This window comes from Colias croceus, chromosome 29 (genome assembly GCF_905220415.1).
Source record: "Colias croceus chromosome 29, ilColCroc2.1".
Classification (NCBI taxonomy): domain Eukaryota; kingdom Metazoa; phylum Arthropoda; class Insecta; order Lepidoptera; family Pieridae; genus Colias; species Colias croceus.
Window position 1 is genome coordinate 722,413 of NC_059565.1, and position 22,632 is coordinate 745,044.

General features: G+C 33.8%; 1 protein-coding gene across 2 annotated transcripts in view; it reads left to right on the forward strand.

Annotated features, from left to right (window-relative positions):
* Positions 1–17,930, forward strand: part of LOC123704397 (serine/threonine-protein kinase BRSK2) — a 35,482-nt gene extending 17,552 nt beyond the window's left edge. The window contains exons 7-25 of one of the 2 annotated variants that reach the window (XM_045652757.1): positions 23–139; positions 692–790; positions 1,749–1,948; positions 2,164–2,299; positions 2,954–3,027; positions 4,345–4,406; positions 6,258–6,320; positions 6,857–6,928; positions 8,062–8,160; positions 9,421–9,504; positions 10,170–10,277; positions 11,183–11,352; positions 12,744–12,848; positions 13,202–13,283; positions 14,277–14,408; positions 15,289–15,407; positions 15,770–15,829; positions 16,296–16,380; positions 17,256–17,930. In XM_045652757.1, the coding sequence (XP_045508713.1) occupies positions 23–139; positions 692–790; positions 1,749–1,948; positions 2,164–2,299; positions 2,954–3,027; positions 4,345–4,406; positions 6,258–6,320; positions 6,857–6,928; positions 8,062–8,160; positions 9,421–9,504; positions 10,170–10,277; positions 11,183–11,352; positions 12,744–12,848; positions 13,202–13,283; positions 14,277–14,408; positions 15,289–15,407; positions 15,770–15,829; positions 16,296–16,380; positions 17,256–17,422 (2,034 nt within the window). In that variant the 3' untranslated portion in view covers positions 17,423–17,930. The remainder of the gene's footprint in view (positions 1–22; positions 140–691; positions 791–1,748; positions 1,949–2,163; positions 2,300–2,953; positions 3,028–4,344; positions 4,407–6,257; positions 6,321–6,856; positions 6,929–8,061; positions 8,161–9,420; positions 9,505–10,169; positions 10,278–11,182; positions 11,353–12,743; positions 12,849–13,201; positions 13,284–14,276; positions 14,409–15,288; positions 15,408–15,769; positions 15,830–16,295; positions 16,381–17,255) is intronic. The other variant, XM_045652758.1, reaches the window with a different exon arrangement.
* Positions 17,931–22,632: the final 4,702 nt, after the last annotated feature.

Below are 22,632 nucleotides of genomic sequence, written 5' to 3' on the forward strand. Positions count from 1 at the left end.
AGTTTAAATTAAAACTTTACAGGGCGAAAAATACGATGGCAGAAGGGCTGATGTTTGGTCGTGTGGTGTTATTTTATATGCTTTACTGGTGGGCGCCTTACCGTTTGACGATGATAATTTAAGACAACTACTCGAAAAGGTTTGTGCTTCATAATTATTAAAAAAAAAAACTTTTAATTCGTTATTTAAATATGAAAATACTTGTTTGACTACAATAAAGTATAAATTTTACTCAAAAACAACCTACATTAATAGTTTACTGTGTAAAACTAGATTTAAAAGTTTGTTTTAGCTGTTGTGTATAATAATTATTTTAAAACTTATTTGAAAAAAAATGAAGGTTTGTTTTTATAGGCTACTTACACTTAGCTTACCGCCCGCGGCTTCGACCGCTTTGTCTAAAACCTAATAAATTATATACTAAAACCTTCCTCTTAAATCACTCCATCTATTAAAAAAAAACCACATCAAAATCCGTTGCGCAGTTTTAAAGATGCATACAAAGGGACATAGGGGCAGAGAAAGCAACTTTTTTTTATACTGTGTAGTGACTATGCAAGTTAATTAAGGTAAAAATGTAGAACAATTCCTACACAACCTCTCGTGAACAATAGAGTATTAAATAACATTATTAAATTATGATTTACATATTATACCTAGGTTTTCTCATAATAAAATTAAATGTTTTCAGGTGAAAAGGGGTGTGTTTCATGTACCCCATTTCGTGCCGCCCGATTGCCAACAATTATTACGAGGGATGATTGAAGTTAACCCTGAGAAGAGGATGACGGTATGTATTTTAAATTATTTATTTTGTCTATATGTTTATTTAAAACTACTGTGTCCATTTTAAAATATAACTTGTTTTCATGCTTATATTTGTGTTTATATTCTATATCATTTATTTAGAATGAAAAGGCTGGGTATTGATTAGTTGAGTTGTTTAAACCAGCTTCAAAAAAGAGGTGAAAGTCAAACTTTATCCAATAAAACCATTTGTTTCCTTTTTCTTGAATATATTTATAGAACTTTAAATATAAAACATAACTCTGTGGTTAATATAAATCAATTAATTTAATCAAGTTATTAGTAGGGTATGATGTTTTTATTTTCTCGTAAGAAGAGTGTAACAAAGGATCAATAAATATTATATGTATAAAATCTCACTGAACAGCTGATTCACCTTCCATTGAATTAATAAAAAAACACACTTCACATTACAGTTCATAACTTACATAATACACTTCACATGTGCTACATCGATTGCATTTAAAATCTAAAATTTATCTTTACTCAAAATATTTATTTATTCCATTGTGTAACTTTAAGAGCTAGCGCGCAAGAGCAACTTTTGTCTCGTTCACTATTGAGTCTCTCCCATCAACTGTATGGGCTAGTAAGAAAGTGCGCGCACGTAGCGACGCAACTCCCCATACAGTTGATGGGAGAGACTAAATAGTTGCGGAAACAAAAGTTGCTCTTGCGCGCTAGCTCTAAGTATGTTGTATGTTTTTATAATTTTAAGAATATTTATGTAACAATAAAACCCATTTTTATATCAATATCTTAAATGTTTTACATTTCCGATAGCTATTTAGGAAATGTATAGATTTCCTAGGAAATGTGTATAAAATAATTTATTTCACACATTTCCGAGCGATTTTAGGAATTCTATACATTTCCTAGGAATTGTATACAATTCCTTGATTTCATACATTTCCGGTAACATATACATAATCAAATTCCAGCTAGCAGAAATAACCCGCCACCCCTGGGTAACCGCAGGGGGTCGAGGAGAATTGGAACAAGAACTACCAATGATGGAGGTTGTACAAACCAGGGTTCTACCGTCAGCAGACGCGATAGATCCAGATGTGTTGCAGGCGATATGCAGCTTGGGGTGTTTTAAACATAGGGATAAGCTGATACAGGATTTGTTGAGTCCGCAGTGAGTTGAATTTACTGTTACTTATATTTTTTCATACAAACCTACTTTTTTTACCAAATCTTTTTAAAAGTCGGATGCCAAGTTCACATAGCCTTTTACTATTTTGCTGACTTTTTAATATGCGATTGTTAATCTAGTTGTTTATTATCAATGCATCTATCAATTATTGTCAATTAGCAATTATCATTTTGTATTTAAAAAAAAAACATTTTCAGCCACAACACAGAGAAAGTGATATACTTTCTCTTGCTCGAACGCAAGCGGCGTCGGCCCGCACGAGATGACGAGCCACGCCCACCCGCACTCGCTGCGCCTACTGACCCTCCACGGAAACGACTTGATACCTGCCGGGTGAGATACACACACACACACACACACACACACTCTAAACCTATATACAATACGAGCTGTTGCCCGCAGCTTCGCCTGCGTGGAAAAGATAAATAAACATGATACAAATTTTCATCCCCTATTTTAATCCTTTATTAGGGGACGCCTCCGTCCTAACATTTACCTGCATGTAAAATTTCAGCCCGATCCATCCAGTGGTTTGGGCTGTGCGTTGATATAGATCACTATATCAGTCACCTTTGAGTTTTATATATATAGATACACAAACAAAAAAATACACACCACACTACACTTCACATACACATCATATACACGTATGCAGAAAGATATTTATAAAACACAAACAGGCAGACATAGAGAGATTGATAAATTAAATACACTCAGACACTGAAATACACAATCGTACACAAAACGATATACACACAACTGTATCAAATGAACCGGCCGCGCTCTCTTAACCTGATAAGAACAAACATAGACAGATAAATATACAAAATTATATACAGACACAGATTTTATAAACTTGTACACGGAGAGACGGAAAGAAAACTATACAAATATAATTATAAAAACAAAGTGTCAAATTAATGGCGATCACCGCTTAAATAATCAAATACTTACATTTTAACTAATAAAACACTAAAATGATTTCAGGTAAACGGTCAGTCAGCACATTTTGGACAAATAAGCGAAGGGTCACCGATCACTCCCAGGCGGTCACAGTTCAGGTGAATATTCATTCATTCGTTCATTCAACACTTTGAAAATTATTTGTCCAAAGGCTTAAGATTCATTTAAACTTGAAATTTTACGATTTTTTTAGTCTCAGATAAATATAAGTCCATAACAAAACCTGCATTATATATTTATAAGTGCTAGCAGTATATTGGTGAAAATTGCATTGAATTTCATGCAATTTTTTCTGTAGTGTATAAACAAACAAACTGACAAACAGATTGACAAAAATTGTTTCAATAGTTGTGCACATGGAATGTATAGACGTATATTTGACTTAGTTTGATAACTTAAGTTTGTAATATTTAAAAGCATTTGACACTCTCACTACTATAGATATAGGAGTAAAAAAAACGATGTTGCAGTAATTATTATTTATTACATGCAGTTTCATGAATAACATACGATTTTAACTCTATAGAGAGTTATTGGAATTGCTTACAATTTTTTATAGTCAAGTAAAAAATTACGTTATACTGGTGTTCTTCAAGGGACTGTCTTTGGACCTCTGTTCTTCTTTCTCTATTTTCAGTTTAGCTTTTTAAACTATTTATTTTATCATTACAATTAAATCCCTTTTACAACAACAATCTATAAATTTATTTTCATATACTATAGTACTTTTATATTCAGTGTTTTAAACAACTATTATGTAAAAACAACTTGGTTTATTTGTTGAAACTCAAACATTTATTTTGTCGACTGGACTTCCTTTAAAAGCGCTTTTGAATGACAATCCTTTGAAGATTGCATAAGAACCACAGGACAGTTCTTTGGCCACATTATTATGATCATTATGTAAATACATAATTATTAGGTAAAATAAAAATGTAAAATAACATGATATTAAAAGAGTAACTACGGATTTTCTTGCCGGTTCTTCTCCGTAGAAACTGCTTTCCGAATCGGTGGTAAATGGTTAAACTATGTAATGACGATTCAAAAGTGCTTCTACGAGAAGTCTAATTGAATAAATATTTGAGTTTTAAATAGAGAAAATTTAAAAGGGTTGTTGTTGTAAAAAAAAGTATTTTTTTTTTGAAGTTATACTTCTTTTGGCGCGATGGAGAAAAATGATGAGAGTGAATTTTTACGATGCGCGCGCACACCGACACCTAAATTTAACAGCATGAAGTTAGTTCTAGGTGGTATGAAAATTGATAACCATGTTCAAGTTGTATATTCTTTTTTTTCCATACGCCAAAGAAGTATAACTTCTAACGCGTGTACATATACACACACTCTTTTTTTTATATAATTTGCGGGTAGTTCACGATTAACATTAGAATTGAGGGCAGGTTTGGTCGTAGCAGGTCCTCCAGCCGACGCACTGAGGGACGCAGCTCGCCGCAGCTGTCTGCCAGCCCGCCTGGTGAGTGGTGTTTCTTTATATGAAAAAAAAGAGAAATATATATTTTTGACATTTGTTTGATTTTTAACCGACTTCAAAAAAAAGGAGGAGGTTATCAATTCGGCCGGTATATTTTTTTTATTTTTTTTTATGTATGTACACCGATTACTCCGAGGTTTCTGAACCGATTTACGTGATTCTTTTTTTGTTCGATGCGGGATGGTGTCGAATTGGTCCCATAAAAATTTTATTCGGATAGGCCCAGTAGTTTTTATTTTATGAGCATTTTTGTCTGTAGGTATTTGTAAATTTTGCAAGTGCAAGTTTGAAGTCGGTTGTTTTTAACGCAGTTATCACTTGTTATACGCGAGTATTATTCACGTAGAAATTAAATACTTTAAACGCGATTTATTCATTTTATTATTATCCCAACGTTTCGCACACTCGGGGTCTTTCCGTCCGTGAAGTATTCAATTTCTAAATATTTTTTTTCGTGTTTGTAGTTTTTGTTTCGTTTTAACGTCGTGTACTATAGTCGAAGAAAAAAATGTGTAGTAGAATTTTTTGAAATTAAGATTTTGTTGCATTTTAATGTCAAATAGAAGATTTTTAGTGTTTCTTTATAGTTTTGGTATAGGGAAGTTATTACAAATGTGGTTTAATAGTTTTTGTAGCATGTGAAGAGTGAGTTCGAATGTGATTTTTTTTTCAAAGAACTCGCATCCATTACAAAACTATTGTCATTACAAGCACTTGGTTTGAAATGTTTTATTTTTCTTTTTGTACAAACTTACAATTTATCACAAATCAAAATCCGTTCAAATAGATCAAAACGAAACATTTCATTCATCCAATCTTTCATTTTTTTTTTTAAATCAAAAATATTTATTCAGTAACAAATATGTTTACAATTATATCAGTCATTGAGACATCCTTTTAAGCATTTAAATGCTTGTGTTAGAAGATCTCGCTCTTCCTAGAGTACATTTTCAATCATTTCCTTGATATAAAGTCGCTAGTTCAAAACTAGATGGCGCTGTAATAAATTTTCAGCAAACATATCTTAATATATATAAATCTCGTGTCACAATGTTTGTCCTCAATGGACTCCTAAACCACTTAACCGATTATAATAAAATTCGCACACCATATGCAGTTCGATCCAACTTGAGAGATAGGATAGTTTAAATCTCTAATCGTTTTAGAGAAAGCGGGCGAAGCCGCGGGCGGTAAGCTAGTTGTTATATATGAAAACTGTCCCGGTAAACGTTGTTACGCCTTCTACATACATGATAAATAGATGTTGACCCAATAGGCAAAAAATTTCATGAGAATCGGCCCAGACGTTTCGGAGGAGTTTCACAAACACCGCGACATGAGAATTTTATATACATTTAGATTTCATGTATATTTAGATTCTGATATTAATTTTGAAAGAACCTTTTATGTTAATAAATGACTTTTAAACGACTAAAACATACATACCTAGTTTAAATTAAATAATAATCACTTATAATACCACAAGAGCTTCAAAATTATCGGGTATTTTCCGATAGGTTCGTTGCAAACAAATGAAGGAGTCAAGTTTTTAGTCAAGGTTAAAAAATCACGAGCGCGAAGCGTGAGTGATTTTTTCTGAAAAACTTGACGACTTGGAAATGCCAGATAATTTTGAAGATTATTTTTCCGTCCCAAATGTCGGCCAATAATTTCACAATTGAATTCAACCTGTCAGTTTGACGTCAACGACCAGAGAAAATTTTCAAAAGTATAATACCATGTAGGTTGTACCACGTGACGTCGAATGGTGCAATTCTATTGGTCGATATTTGGGTCGGAAAAATAATCAATATAATTTATTAATATTTTCAGGTCACACACCTCATCGTGTTTCTTCACTAGGCGGCACCCCGGCGACGCCTGGATCGCCTTTGGGTATATTTTTAATTTATTTGTATTTGTTAATATTGTTTAAAATAATCTTTTTGGTTGTTTGTTGGTGTAATCCTTACTACATTAAAATAAATTGCATTCAAATAAATCCAGTCTCGTGATCGAATTTTTTCTATTCTTTAAAAATTTCATATTCTAATCTATTTAATTGTTTAAAGTTGTATCTTTACTAGCTTGCTTACTTTATAAATGTAATGCGTGTTTGTTTGTTTTTTCTTTCACGTCGCGCTGGACCTATTTTTATGATTTCTGTTACTGAGAATAGTTTCTAGAAACATAGAGAGTGATATAGGGTATTTCCGCAACAACACAGAAAGATAAATTATGAAGTGTATTTGAATAAATCCAAAATTTCTTAATTCTTATAGATGGCGCTATTTTAAATTTATAGTTATTACAATTCTTAATTAATTAATGTGATCACGAAGAGACGTAATTACATTTCAAACATTTGTATGTCGCTATTACTCTCTACCACCTCACCAGCTGGAACGATTTTGATAAAACTTTAATTTCAGCGTCACCTTCCGTCCGCGAACATCATCACCAAAGGGCTAATTCTACTGGACCCACCATAAGTCTGAATATAAGTGAGTAGTATTTTTATTAAATCGATTACAAATATAAAATTTTTCTACACTAATATTAAAAAGAGGAAAACTTTGTTTGTTTGATTGTAATGAATAGGCTCATAAACTACTGGACCGATTTTAAAAATTCTTTCACCATTCGAAAGCTACATTATCCTCGAGTAATATAGGCTAGGTTTTATCCCGGAAATCCCACGGGAACGGGAACTATGCCGGTTTTCTTTGAAAACGCGGGCGAAGCCGCAGGCGGAAAGCTAGTTATAAATATTTTGTTACCGACCGGCTGCTTTAACCGTTACTGCGTAAATTACAGATAACTAGCTTTCCACCCGCGGCTTCGCCCGCGCAGTCAAAGAAAAACCCGCATAGTTCCCGTTCCCGTTGGACTTCCGGGATAAAACCTATCCCATGCCCTTTAATGGGGTATCAAAATACCTCCATACCAAATTTCATGCAAATTGGTTCAGTAGTTAAGGCGTGATTGAGTAACAGACAGACAGACAGAGTTACTTTCGCATTTATAATATTAAGTATGGATAATATGTATATTACACAAACAGTGTCACCCGAAATAAAAAATAAAATTATAGATTTTAAACGCGATTTATTCATTACTAGCTTACCGCCCGCGGCTTCGCCCGCTTTGTCTAAAACCTAATAAATTGTATACTAAAAACTTCCTCTTGAATCACTCTATCTATTTAAAAAAACCGCATCAAAATCCGTTACGCAGTTTTAAAGATTTAAGCATACAAAGGGACGTAGGGACAGAGAAAGCGACTTTGTTTTATACTATGTAGTGATATTATTTTCCCGACATATAGCACACTTTGCATCGAGCGTGGTCACGGGGATAAATCGCGTTTGAAATCCGTAAAAAATCTTTAATTTCTTTATGTACTAGCTTACCGCCCGCGGCTTCGCCCGCTTTCTCTAAAACGATTTGAGATTTAAACTATCCTATCTCTCAAGTTGGATCGAACTGCACATGGTGTGCGAATTTTATTATAATCGGTTAAGTGGTTTAGGAGTCCATTGAGGACAAACATTGTGACACGAGATTTATATATATTAAGATAATACTCACGTAAAATTTAACAAAATACTTCATCAATTAATTTAAACAATTTCAGGCGGTGAACCAGGCGAGGCTGTTATAATAATAAACGAATCGCCAATGGTCGGGTCTTCCGTCTCTGTCCGACCGCACAGTCCGTCTCACTCGCACAGAGGTAGTTAATGTTATACAACCTAGTAAAATATAGAAAATGTATAAACACACGTGTCAGAAGTGAAACTTCGTTGGCAAGATTGAAAGGTACAAAAATCGTCGCCGTTCATGACGTGACGGTATTGCCATGACGCGCGACCCTGAAGTTTTATTCTCATCGTGCCTAAAGAAGTTTCACTTCAAAAGTACTAAAAAAATATTTGTGCATCGATTCCATAGAACGTGCAACACGCTCTATCGTATCGATAACCCGAATAGTACGTTCTATCGAGTCGATAATACATGCAGCACGTTCTCGTCAGCAGTCGATAATATATGCAGATAATACGTACTGCATGTAGTATCGACTCGATAGAGCGTGCTGCATGTAGTATCGACTCGATAGAGCGTGCTGCATGTAGTATCGACTCGATAGAGCGTGCTGCATGTAGTATCGACTCGATAGAGCGTGCTGCATGTATTATCGACTCGATAGAGCGTGCTGCATGTATTATCGACTCGATAGAGCGTGCTGCATGTAGTATCGACTCGATAGAGCGTGCTGCATGTAGTATCGACTCGATAGAGCGTGCTGCATGTAGTATCGACTCGATAGAGCGTGCTGCATGTAGTATCGACTCGATAGAGCGTGCTGCATGTAGTATCGACTCGATAGAGCGTGCTGCATGTATTATCGACTCGATAGAGCGTGCTGCATGTATTATCGACTCGATAGAGCGTGCTGCATGTATTATCGACTCGATAGAGCGTGCTGCATGTATTATCGACTCGATAGAGCGTGCTGCATGTAGTATCGACTCGATAGAGCGTGCTGCATGTAGTATCGACTCGATAGAGCGTGCTGCATGTATTATCGACTCGATAGAGCGTGCTGCATGTATTATCGACTCGATAGAGCGTGCTGCATGTAGTATCGACTCGATAGAGCGTGCTGCATGTAGTATCGACTCGATAGAGCGTGCTGCATGTATTATCGACTCGATAGAGCGTGCTGCATGTATTATCGACTCGATAGAGCGTGCTGCATGTATTATCGACTCGATAGAGCGTGCTTCATGTATTATCGACTCGATAGAGCGTGCTGCATGTACTATCCCCTCTTTTATGATTTATTAGCTTTTATATAATCATTAATGAAAATTGATTTAGTATTTTTTGAGTTTATCGCGAACAGATAGACAGACGCAACGGATGACCTTGTTTTATAATATGTAGTGATTACATTTTAAGTTTTAATTTAATAATGAAATACAATTTTCAGTGCGAGAAAGATCATCTCTTCCGGGACCGACTGCGCAATCGCCGGCGCAAACATCACTGTTCCCCAATTTGGGGACTATTGCGGGTACTTATTATTTATTTATTTGAAACTAGAGGTCCGCCCCGGCTTCGCCCTTGGTACATGTTTCGCAATAAAAGGTAGCCTATGTCCTTTCTCGGGTATCAAAATATCTCCATACCAAATTTCATGCAAATTGGTTCAGTAGTTTAAGCGTGATTGAGTAACAGACAGACAGACAGAGTTACTTTCGCATTTATAATATTAGTATGGATGTAATTAATTGTAAATGTTTTAGCGAAATTACAAATTGTATGATTTGAGAAGTTATTACATTATTAAACGTTTTGTCATATAAAATATTGCACAGTTTGGTATTTCTCTCCTTAATTTTGGCTAGCTTTAACCTAAATCCATACTAATATTATAAATGCGAAAGTAACTCTGTCTGTCTGTCTGTTACTCAATCACGCCTTAACTACTGAACCAATTTGCATGATATATGGTATAGAGATATTTTGATACACGAGAAAGGACATAGGATAGGTTTTATCCCGGAAATCCAACGGGAACTATGCGGGTTTTTCTTTGACTGCGCGGGCGATGCCGCGGGTGGAAAGCTAGTTCCTTATAAATTAATAAATGTATTTACCAATATTCTAGTTTTATAGCATTCAAATGCTTAATAAATGTACTGTATCGAAATTGATGCGACTCTTCTCCCACGATAGTTCCCGCAGCGCCCGGCACAGGACCGGCGGCACCGTGGCGAGCACGCTTGGCCACTATCAAAAATTCATTCCTCGGTTCTCCACGGTTTCATAGGAGGAAAATGCAAAGTGAGTATATTTGAGGGTATAAGTAAAAATCAGAAAAAATATTAAGAAAGGTCTATTTTGACGCACTTTAAACGGACATATTTTATTAAAACTTTGTAGACTTATCTCCGCTTGTTTTAAATGCATTTATGTGCCAAAACTACATCATTTTATCTATAACTTACCCACTATTTGATTTGATTTACAACGACTAATCACACTTTATTTCACCATTTTATTTGATTTGCAACGACTAATCACACTTTATTTCACTATTTGATTTGATTTACAACGACCAATCACACTTTATTTCACCATTTGATTTGATTTGCAACGACCAATCACACTTTATTTCACCATTTGATTTGATTTAAAACGACTAATCACTCTTTATTTCACCATTTGATTTGATTTACAACGACTAATCACACTTTATTTCGCCATTTGATTTGATTTACAACGACCAATCACACTTTATTTCATCATTTGATTTGAGTTGCAACGACCAATCACACTTTATTTCACCATTTGATTTTATTTACAACGATCAATCACTCTTTATTTCACCATTTGATTTGATTTACAACGACCAATCACACTTTATTTCATCATTTGATTTGATTTGCAACGACCAATCACACTTTATTTCACCATTTGATTTTATTTACAACGATCAATCACACTTTATTTCACCATTTGATTTTATTTACAACGATCAATCACACTTTATTTCACCATTTGATTTTATTTACAACGATCAATCACACTTTATTTCACCATTTGATTTTATTTACAACGATCAATCACACTTTATTTCACCGTTTGATCTGATTTACAACGACTAATCACTCTTTATTTCACCATTTGATCTGATTTACAACGACTAATCACACTATATTTCACCATTTGATTTGATTTGATTCCAGCATCCTCAGAAGAGGTCCACTTGACTCCAGAAAGTTCGCCCGAACTAACAAAACGTTCCTGGTTCGGTTCGTTATTACTCTCTGCGGATAAGGAAGAAACATTCACCGCACTTGTCAAGGGGAAACCGCTAGCCACGGTTAAGGCTGACTTGATACACGCGTTTTTGAGTGTGAGTATGAAAAATGTTATAAATATACAGGGTGTCCCACTATTGGTATACTAAGCGCGAAGGGACTTGTAGTTTAGCATACACTGATCACGTGAAAAATACTTAAATAACAAAATTACGTCAAAAATTGTTTGCTAATTTTTTCCTGAAAATCCATGTTTTCTTCTCTAGCTTCGCGCAGCCGGCATATACTGCTTCGTTAATGTGAGCATTTTGTCTATGAAAACATAATCTTAAACGATAGCTCACGTGCCGGTGGCTAAAATGGGGGGGTTGCTTGTTGTGGGTGTACACATAGTTTTAAGAATTCATCTATTTGAAAAAAAAATGCGTCTGGAATTTTTTAAGTATTTTTTACGTACTCAGCGTATGTAATACTAAAACCTCCTTTGAGCTTAGTATACCAACAGTGGGACACCCTGTATAGTGTAAGGTGTGTTTCTACAGATTTTGGGATTGGAATTTTCTATGGGCAATGGAGGGCAATGATTGAAATACTGGAGATAGCAAATTTTGCTGAAAGAAAACATAACATAAGAAATAGAACTGCTTTATTCTAATGTTGGTGTTTATTTAAAAAGTTATTGGCCCTATTTTTTAAATGAATGCCATTGAGGTTATTTTAGTCGATTTTTTATACAGGGAATTGTATTATTAAAAGATTTTTGGTATTGTCAGTTCCCCTTTTTCATCAGTCATTGAAAAACTTTTCTAGAATCTCATTGAAGCTATCTTCGAAGAATATATTCTCTTGAAGCTGTTTCAGACATATTTCTTCCAATATTATCATGACGCTATTTCTAGACATTTTTTTGACATATTTTCAAACATATTTCTAGCAATGTTATTAAAGATGTTTCTGACATATTTGTAGAAATGTAGTTTAAGATGTTTCTGACGTATTTATATTGATATTTACATACCATTAGCTGTGCCGTGCGGTTTTACCCGCAGTGCTCCGCTCCTGTTGGTCTTAGCGTGATGATATTATATATAGCTTATATAATATATAAATCTCGTGTCACAATGTTTGTCCTCAATGGACTCCTAAACCACTTAACCGATTATAATAAAATTCGCACACCATGTGCAGTTCGATCCAACTTAAGAGATAGGATAGGTTTTATCCCGTAAATGCCTCGGGAACGGGAACTATGCGGGTTTTTCTTTGAAATCGCGGGCGAAGCCGCGGGCGGAAAGCTAGTAGCTTATATGTTGAACCGATTTGAACCGATTTCTAACAGCAAATTTTTTAAATCAGACCAGTGGTTTCTGAGATTAGCGCGTTCAAACAAACAAACTCTTTAGCTTTTTAATATTATTAGTATAGATTTAATTAAGAAGTAAATAATAAACACAAAATTAACAAGTTTTTTGTAATTTATTTGCAGATAGCGGAATTATCACACAGTGTATTGAGCCCGATGTCGTTTCGCGTGGAATACAAGAGAGGGTCCAACGCGCCGGCCATGTTCCAGCGACATGTTAGATTTCAGGTGAGAAATATTGATAAATAGGAAAGAAGAAAGGAAGGAAAATTGTATTTCTTTATATAGTGGAGTTAAGGGAATCAAAACTTACAGGGTACTTCCAGTGAACACAGAGTCTTGAAGAAATGTCTTATAGCACACATAAAAGAATAATTGATTATAAAATAAATTTTACAGTTACAACATAATAAAAAATAGATTTGTTCAGAGCCCTCAGTCCGCGAGTCCGTCTCGCACTTGGCCGGTTTAATTTCCATGCGAATGTCGAAATTTGCGAAAAGTTATAAATAGTTGCTGTATTGGTTCTACAAGTTTTATTTCTGTAAATTTTATTTTTAATTTTGAAATATTTTTTCTAGGTTGACATTTCTACAATAACAAAAGCGCCCGGTGAAAACGGAAAGGAGTATTTATACGCCATTACGTTTACTTTATTATCTGGTGAGTTTCACTTTTTACGTTTAATTGCTTATACATCAGTCAGAATCGACATTCGAAATCGAAAATTTAACAATAATTCCAAAAGTTTTCAAACTTCGGTCAAGTGAATGGTTCATTGGGACGACAATAAATCTCATTTGGCAACCTTGTCCGCATTCCGGAACATTGTTGAAATTGCAATTAAATTATTTTTTGCTGTATGGTCGTGAAAAAAATTCCAAAAGTTCTGCAAACTTGGAGAAGTTTTCGATATAATATTTCATATCACGTATTAAATTTGCAATCAATCTAAGTGTACGGAACATTGTTAAAATTGCAATTAAATTATTTTTTGCTGTATGGTCGTGAAAAAAATTCCAAAAGTTCTGCAAACTCGACACAGATATCGGAAATATATACCGAACGGTTGTATAAAGCAACCTTTTTCGTTGACCGAAACATGTTTATTTATAATTATTTTTAATTCGTGGTGATTTTTTCGAGTAAGGTGGTCTCGGAATAATTACAAAAGTTTTGGAATTTGGTTGCAAACTTCGAAAACATCTATTCTGACGCATTTACAAATTTGCAATCTCATTCAGTTTAATAAAAAAAAACCATTAATATTCAATATTAAAAGATGTTCCGTACACTGAGATTGGTTGCAATTTTAATACGTGATATGAAATATTATATCGAAAACTTCTCCAAGTTTGCAGAACTTTTGGAATTTTTTTCACGACCATACAGCAAAAAATAATTTAATTGCAGTTCCGGATTGCGGACAAGGTTGCAAAATGAGATTTATTGTCGTCCCAATGTACCATTCACTTGACCCAAGTTTGAAAACTTTTGGAATTATTGTGAATCGAATGTCTTGACTGACTGGAGTAAGCGTTTTTGATGGAATTGCCAATAAAAAATATAACGTTGAAAAACGGAAATAGTCTCAAACTCAAACAGTGTGCTAGTATTGCAAATGACAGACTTAACACCCAATCCCTTCTCTACCAGGCAACATACGCCGTTTCCGTCGCGTATGCGAAGTGGTACAAGCGGCGGTATGCCGTGCACCAGGAGCGTCCCGCGCGGCGCCGCACCACCCGCCCTCGCCGCGCGCCGCCAGACGCAACCTGCAGCCGCTCAGTGAGTAGCTGACTGACTGACTGACTGCTAGTGAATAATGACTAACAATGACTATAGTGACAGTGTACACTTGACTGACTGACTGACTGACTGACTGACTGACAGCTAGTGAATAATGACTAACAATGACTTTAGTGACAGTGTACACTTGACTGACTGACTGACTGACTGAATGACAGCTAGTGAATAACGACTCACAGTGACTATAGCGACAGTACAGCGACTAACTGTGACTATAGCAACAATAAACCATCTAACAGTGACTAGGGAGAGTACAACCGTAATAAAACGACTATCAACGACTATTGTAACAATTAAACGACAGTATAATGAGTAACAGCAACTATAGCGACGGTAAAACAACTAACAGTGACTATAGTGACAGTACATCGAATAACAGCAACTGTACAACAACTAACAGTGACTATAGCTACAGTAATACGACTAACAGTGACTATAGCGATAGTACAACGACTAACAGTGACTACAGCGACAGTCATACGACTAACATTGACTATAGCAATAGTACAGGGAATAACTGTGACTATAGCGACAATGCAATTACTAACAGCGACTATAGCGACAGTAATACGACTAACAGTGACTATAGCTACAGTAAAATGACTAACAATGACTAAAGCAACAGTACAACGACTAACAGTGACTATAATGACAGTACAACGACAATACAACGAGTTACAGTGACTATAGCGATAGCACAACGATGACTACAGATTTAATCTCTTAAGAATATATAATGTTCTGATGAAAAATGTTTATAACATATATTATTTTTATTTTACCGTTTCATGCGATTTTCACAGTCGCTATTATAAAAACACTATTCCCATAATAATGCAGTTTATACATATTATTACAGACGCGAACGAAATACCTGACAGTCCGGAAACGCCACAGCATCAAGAGCACGACAGTGATTGTTCAGTTTTCGAACCGAACACGCCCGGCAGCCATACTTCTATTGAGCGGTTGGATCAGGTAAGAGAGAGTGAGTTGGATATTCAAGAGAGAGAGAGAGAGTGAGTTGGAAATTCAAGAGAGAGAGAGTGAGGTGGAAATTCACGAGAGAGTTGGAAATTAGAGAGAGAGAGAGAGTTGGAAATTCAAGGGAGAGAGTTTTAAATTCAAGAGAGAGAGAGAGAGAGAGAGAGAGTGAGTGAGGAAGAGGGAAATTCAGAAATATATTGAAAAAAATAAATCTTAGATAAATTTACCGTTTCATTAAGCGCCTAGGCTATCAATTAAACGGCTAATTTAACCAGTTGGCTGCGACGCGTGCATCTAGTTGTATTTCTTTTTTTATATCTGGAGTTTTAATATATTATTTTTTTATATTACAGAATGGTACACACACACTGGGCTCAAATTCGTCCGTCGCGAGCGGATCCAGTGGATATAAAGTGAGTTTTTTTATAAAAAAAACTAGCAGTCCGCCCCGGCTTCGCCCGTGGTACATATTTACGTTTTCTCTACATAAGACCATCCTCGTACTTCAAGGAATATAATAAAAAAAGAATTAACGAAATCGGTTCAGCCGTTCTCAAGTTATGCGCTTACCAACACATTTTGGGATTCATTTTTATATTATTATACAAGATATTTGTAGTCTTAGTAGTTTTTGCTGTATGCTGTTAGTTTTCAGATATTTAACTGACTTAAAAAAAAAGGATTAGGTTATCAATTCGGCCGGTATATTTTTCTTGTTCAGTGTTTATTTTGTTTCTGTATAGTTTACGTTCTTGTGGGATAAAGTCCGGGATAAAATTATCCTAATCGGTTTAGTGGTTGAGAAGTGAAGCGTGAAGAAGAGACAGACGGACAGAATAATACATAGGTACTTAAAAATTCTTTTATTCCCGCAAACAGCAAGGCGTTAGATGCAGACGCGCAGTAGAACCGGCTTCCGCGTCTCTCGATCATGAGATTATGAGCTGTGGAAGAGATTTGCCTGGTAAGTGACGATTTTTTGAAGTGAAACTTCTTTATCGGGGTTGGAAAAAAATTTAGTGTAACATTTTTTCGTTACGCGTGACATTTTTCCGTTACGCGCCATCTTTTTCTTATCCCTACCACGCGTGATTCGACGTATTTCTGTAATGTTGCATATAGTAAATTATTTTTTGAAAAATAAGGTCATAAAGAAGTTTCACTTCTTACGTGTGTACACTAGTACACGCACACATTTTTTTGTATTTTTTGTAATTTTTATGACTTTGTATGGAACTGTGTGTGTTTGTTTACCGCGTCGGTTTTTTAAACAATGGATAGATGTTTAAATTGTTTTATACTATGTGGTTGGGCGGGTATTTCGGGCTATCGAGGCAATAGGGTTAAAAAAATTAAGTTAGTGTATTAGTTGTTGCTTATGTTTTGTTAATATGTGTGAAATTCTGTTCTGTGTTCTGTGTGTGTGTGTGTGTTTAATATTCGAAAGTAAGAGATATAATTTGAAAATATTTTGCGGGTATATAAGTAATTTTGTCGTCTGTTTTACCCAGCAAATTTATACGTTTGTTCCTTGTAATATTTCTTACTAGGTTTCCGCCCGCGGCTTTGCCCGCGCAGTCAAAGAAAAACCCGCATAGTTCCCGTTCCCGTGGCATTTCCGGGATTGCGTCATTTTCCCGTTATAAGAAGTAGCCTATGTCCTTTCTCGGGTATCAAAATATCTCCATACGAGATTTCATGAAAATTGGTTCATTAGTTTAGGCGTGATTGAGTAGGTAACAGACAGACAGATAGAGTTACTTTCGCATTTATAATATTAGTATGGATTGTTACGAATAATAGTTTTAAATAGGTAATAAGTTTTTTTGAATTTTACAGGTACCCACACAAAAAGATCGTCTTCAGAATGTCGAGAATCCACATCGTCACCGCGACGTGGTTTAGAATCCAGAGATTCGTCTATAAAAGATGAATTGCGTCGTAATAATTCTTTACGGGAAAATAGACAGCACAGGGGCGATGTCACGCCTACATCTATCGCGTAATCGTTTCGTTTTCAGTGCAGCCGTTCGGGGTATTCGCCGCTGTTGCGTGAATACTAATTTTTTTCGAAAAAAATGTTTCTTTGTTTGTTTTTAATGGGAAGGGAGTCAGGATGTTTTGGGCTCAATGTTTTTGTTTGCGGGGATTTTTTGTTATTAACAGCGGTGAAGGCGTCGACAAAATAAGTCAATATATTGGAAAAGTTTTTTGAATTTACATAAAATATCTGTGCAGAATTATTGTAATCTTATAATGCTGTAATCTAAAACTATTGTTGAGAAACTCGGAACAAATTGGAGAAATCCAAAAGCACTTACTTTTAAGTAAGTTTTTACCGGGTTAAATGCTAAATGGAATAACGTATAACCCGTGTCAATATTGGATCGATTTGGGAAATTACAATCGATTTATTATTGTCACGGGTTATGTCAAGGTTAAGCTAAGTGGCCACTATATGCCTTTTTGCTGCGTATTTGAAATTAATTTTTTGGGGTAAGAAGTAAAAATAATACCTACATGACTATTCTTAAAAAAGTAAATTATGAAAAAAAATGTTTTTGTTCAAATCTCAACCATTTTTTTTTCTCGATGTGCCATAGATTACTCTATGCTTATGATAAGCTTGAGACACAGTTGGAAATCATAAATGTCCAATATAAAATAAACTGGCTTTCCATAAATTAAAAAACAGTATATATGATAAAATTTTAAATTATCTTTTTTTGAGGTAGTTGTTGATACGTATTAAGAAATTGCGTCTCTCAGTGACCACTTAGCTTAACCGACGCCACAAAAAGGTATTTATAAATAGCTGTAATTAGAAGCTTTATGTGTTAAATTGAAACCGGCCACTACGCTATTCTGTACTGATTATTTACCTAAGGCCTCATAATTGTATTTTTGCAACCCTTTACTGCCTGATAGTATGTACTATATATTGCACATAGATTGTCCAATATTGTAATTTATAAGTACAAGAGATCGATGTTTTCTTTGGTAGTATAAGTGTTTGGGTTTAGTGGGGGCTATTAAAAATTACAATCCCTTTAAAATGCTTGGTATACCCTGCTCTTTTTCCTTCCTTTTTCTTTTATTAATATTTATTATGTAACTAACTTACCGCCCGCGGCTTCGCCCATAAATTATATACTAAAACCTTCCTCTTAAATCTCTCTATCTATTAAAAAAACCGTATCAAAATCCGTTGCGTAGTTTTAAAGATTTAAGCATACAAAGGGACATAGGGACAGAGAAAGCTACTTTGTTTTATACTATTTAGTGATGGTAAAGAGGATAATAAGCCTTCCACTAAATCCACACACAAAAACATGTAGACAATGATAACCAATCCAGTAGTTGCATACGTGTGCACTTGCAAACATGTAAAATGTATATATTAATGAATAATGGCTGAATGCGCACAGTGAATCCTGTTATAGAGTTAGTGAATATTCATTTCAGTGAATGAATATTATTCATTCATTTCTTAGGAAAATATGGAGATGGGAGTTACATGTGCTTTAGGTGCTGATGGAAATTTTGGAGGTAGTAAAAATAGAGCGTGTGTCAGAAGTGAAACTTCTTTAGCAAGATTCAAAGATACCACAATCGTCGCCTTACTCCATGACGTGACGGTATTGCCATGATGCTACGTTGAAAATTTACTCTCAATGCGCCTACAGAAGTTTCACTTCGAAAGTGTTTTGATGTTAGAACAGTTTGTAATTGTTTATTTATTGTATAATTATTGGTTGAAGATGTTTTTGATTAAATTGAGGATAATTCAAGTAATAATGAAAAATTTTGGAGGTAGTTAAAAAAAACAAGTGTTTGAGACATGTAAGAAAATTGAAATTGTTTATATAATGTATAATTTTTTTTTGACGATGTTTTTGGTGAAATTGATGATAATGCAAGTAAATAAAACATTAAAAATAATACCAAAGTGTTGTATTCGTAGTAATTTGACTGATTGAATGTTGTGTGTATGTAATAGCATTTCTATGCAATGTAAATAATTTAAAACAATCTAATTCCATTTCTCCCTTAGTAACTAGTTGAACCAAATCTCAATCTCGTTTTTAAGCAAGCCTTTGATTAAGTGGCTCTGTTAAAAAGTACTAGAATTACTCCATTAATATATTTTTAAATAGAATTTAATTTTAAGGATTGTTAGTTTTTATTATTTAATGTACTTTATGTAAATTACTTATTGTTCGTGTTTGTATGTTTTTTTTCGATGCGAGGGGTTCCACAGGGATATGAACTAGGTCCTCCATTTGTGCTCAGCTTTATTAATGTAAATAATGTTTCGTATATTATGGAGTTAGGTTTATTTAGGTATTGTTTACTTTAAATAATAATAAATGCACATGTAACTTCTATTGCTTTGAATTGACGGGCTGGTTTGGAAAATATATGAGGAAAATAAGGAAAAAATTGATATCGTAAATTCTTTGGATATTTCATGTGAGATCTAACTAAAAAGCTTTTGTTCTATATAAAAAACTAGCTTACCGCCCGTGGCTTCGCCCGCTTTGTCTTAAACCTAATAAATTATATACTGAAACCTTCCTCTTGAATCACTCTATCTATTAAAAAAAACCGCATCAAAATCCGTTGCGTAGTTTTGAAGATTTAAGCATACAAAGGGACATAGGGACAGAGAAAGCGACTTTGTTTTATACTATGTAGTGATGTAATAAATAAAAAAAAATGGATTCATTGAAATACTTCAATATATTTTCCGAACAGCCCGTATAGATAGATAATTATTTAATTTCGCTATAAAAATTAAAAACCGTGTGTAATTAGAAAATATAAATATTTCGGGTATATATCGAAATTTCATAGTCACGGCGACTTTGTATATAAATCATTTTGCTTTGTCGTATTTTGTAAATAAAGTTTTTGTGTCTATAAACTTAAAAATAATATAAAATTATTAATTTATTTATTATTTTCAAGAATAAGTTATTATAATATTACATATTATTATGTTTCTGTTGTTCTTTGAATTAAAATGTATTTGAGTATTTCAGAATACGACAAATGAGAATGATTAAAATTATTTATAATCGTTTTGGCTTCGTTTATCATAATGTTTAGTTGTTTTTTTTTTGTTTCATGAAGCGGGAATGGGGAATATGTTTTTCTTTTGATTTTAAGGATTAATAGAAATTTTTATTGTTTCCCGAAGATTTATCTCTATATATATTATATCTATCCAATAAATTACGACATGTTAAAAACATTATTTAAAAAATTCATTTAATATTATATTGTTTAAATCTACGTCTAAAGTTGTTCAACTGTTATTTAACGTCATGATGAAAATAAAGGAGGGTAGAAAGGGTAAAATCTACCCTCAAAAGCATATTTCCCATTTCTTCTCATTATAGCGAAATAAATATAAAAATAAGAGCAACATGTAACCTGCCGCCACATATCATGGAAATCATATATTTGAATATATAGCGCTTTATGTAATGACTAAAAATGTAAACAAAGTGACAAAAAAAATATTTTTCGTTTTTTTTTTTTTGATCAAATGGAGTTAAAAAAATGTGTGCGTGTACTAGTGTACACACGTAAGACGTGAAACTTCTTTATGACCTTATTTTTCAAAAAATAATTTACTATATGCAACTTTACAGAAATGCGTCGAATCACGCGTGGTAGGGATAAGAAAAAGATGGCGCGTAACGGAAAAATGTTACACTAAATTTTTTTCCATCCCGATAAAGAAGTTTCACTTCAAAAATCATGACAAAATACTCTTTCATTCGTAAGTGAGAAAATTTTTTTTAGTCAACATTTGTTTACATTTTTAGACACACTACTAAATAAGTTGAAAAAAAAATATGGCAACATTATGTGGTTTAACTTTATTTCTATAACAAATCTGTATTTTTTGTATATCTAGTTATTTTTAATTTATCTATGTCACAATGTAACCATAACAAAAAAATATCAGTATTGTAGAAGATGTACACGCACCTTATTTCAATCGTCTAGTCATTTGAATAGTGAATAATTTATATTCTGTAAATAATTATATATTTTACAATTAGTTTATCGGAATGCATGGGGGCTTATTGAATTGTCGAAAACCTATTATTACAATAGCGTGGATATTTCAAAATTATATTATGCGTATTAATATAATTTGTAAAAATGCCTTTATCACTAATACATATATTATCGTAAATTGAAACCTATATTTTGCATTGAAGAGTGTAATTTTGTACTCGGTTATTGTTAAGAAATTGCGCGGGATGTGTTTTCCTCTAGTCTATGGCGTGTTTATGCTCTGTGGTTACCGGTTTAGGTGTCTATGGACGATTATTTGTCTGTGGAATTTTGACGTTTCATTATTTTTGATGTATACGATTGTATTTAAATTATTAATTGTTGATTAACGTTTAGCATTACCTAGTTTGAAGATTCACAAAAATGATTATTGTTACATTCTCATTATTTAAATAATTTTTGGAATTCAGTTGAAAAAAATTAAATGTTATTATATTCCCGCCAAAAAGTGACAGATGTCATTTCGTAGATTCGTTTTTTTTATTAATGTATGCAATGCCAGGTTTGACAAATGAGTTTTTATATAAAATGTAATAAAAAGTAGAGTATAAACACGCTCTGTCAAATAACTAAATATATAACTGTGTTCGTGATATTATTTGTAACATATTGCTAAACTTCCAAGTCGGTTTGTTTTCAAGCTGTAAATTGTATCAACTACGCTACGCTCTCTGTAACTGTATCGCTTAAGGGTCATTGGTTAATATTGAAAAATAAAATTGAAAAATTTATGTTTGTTTTAATTTACCTCCCTTGATATAATTTTTACACAGAACACCACATTCAATCTATACACCTACATAGGTATACACACAAATAATAAAATAACGAATATTTACTTGTAATATTAAAATAGGATACACGGTTGTATATAATAATTAAATAAACACCTCTATATACCTATATTTTAGTAGATCATATATTTTTCATAATTATGTAATTAAGAAATCAACGCGACAGCTCAATTTTATTCAGCACAAAAAACTGACTGACTTGCAGTATTCACTTCAAAAATTGTGAACTAAATTACTACGACAAGCCTCGTATTCAAAATAAATATTTGTTGAGAAACATTTGATCAACAATTTTGCAGAAAACTGTTCAAATGTCGCTACATGTG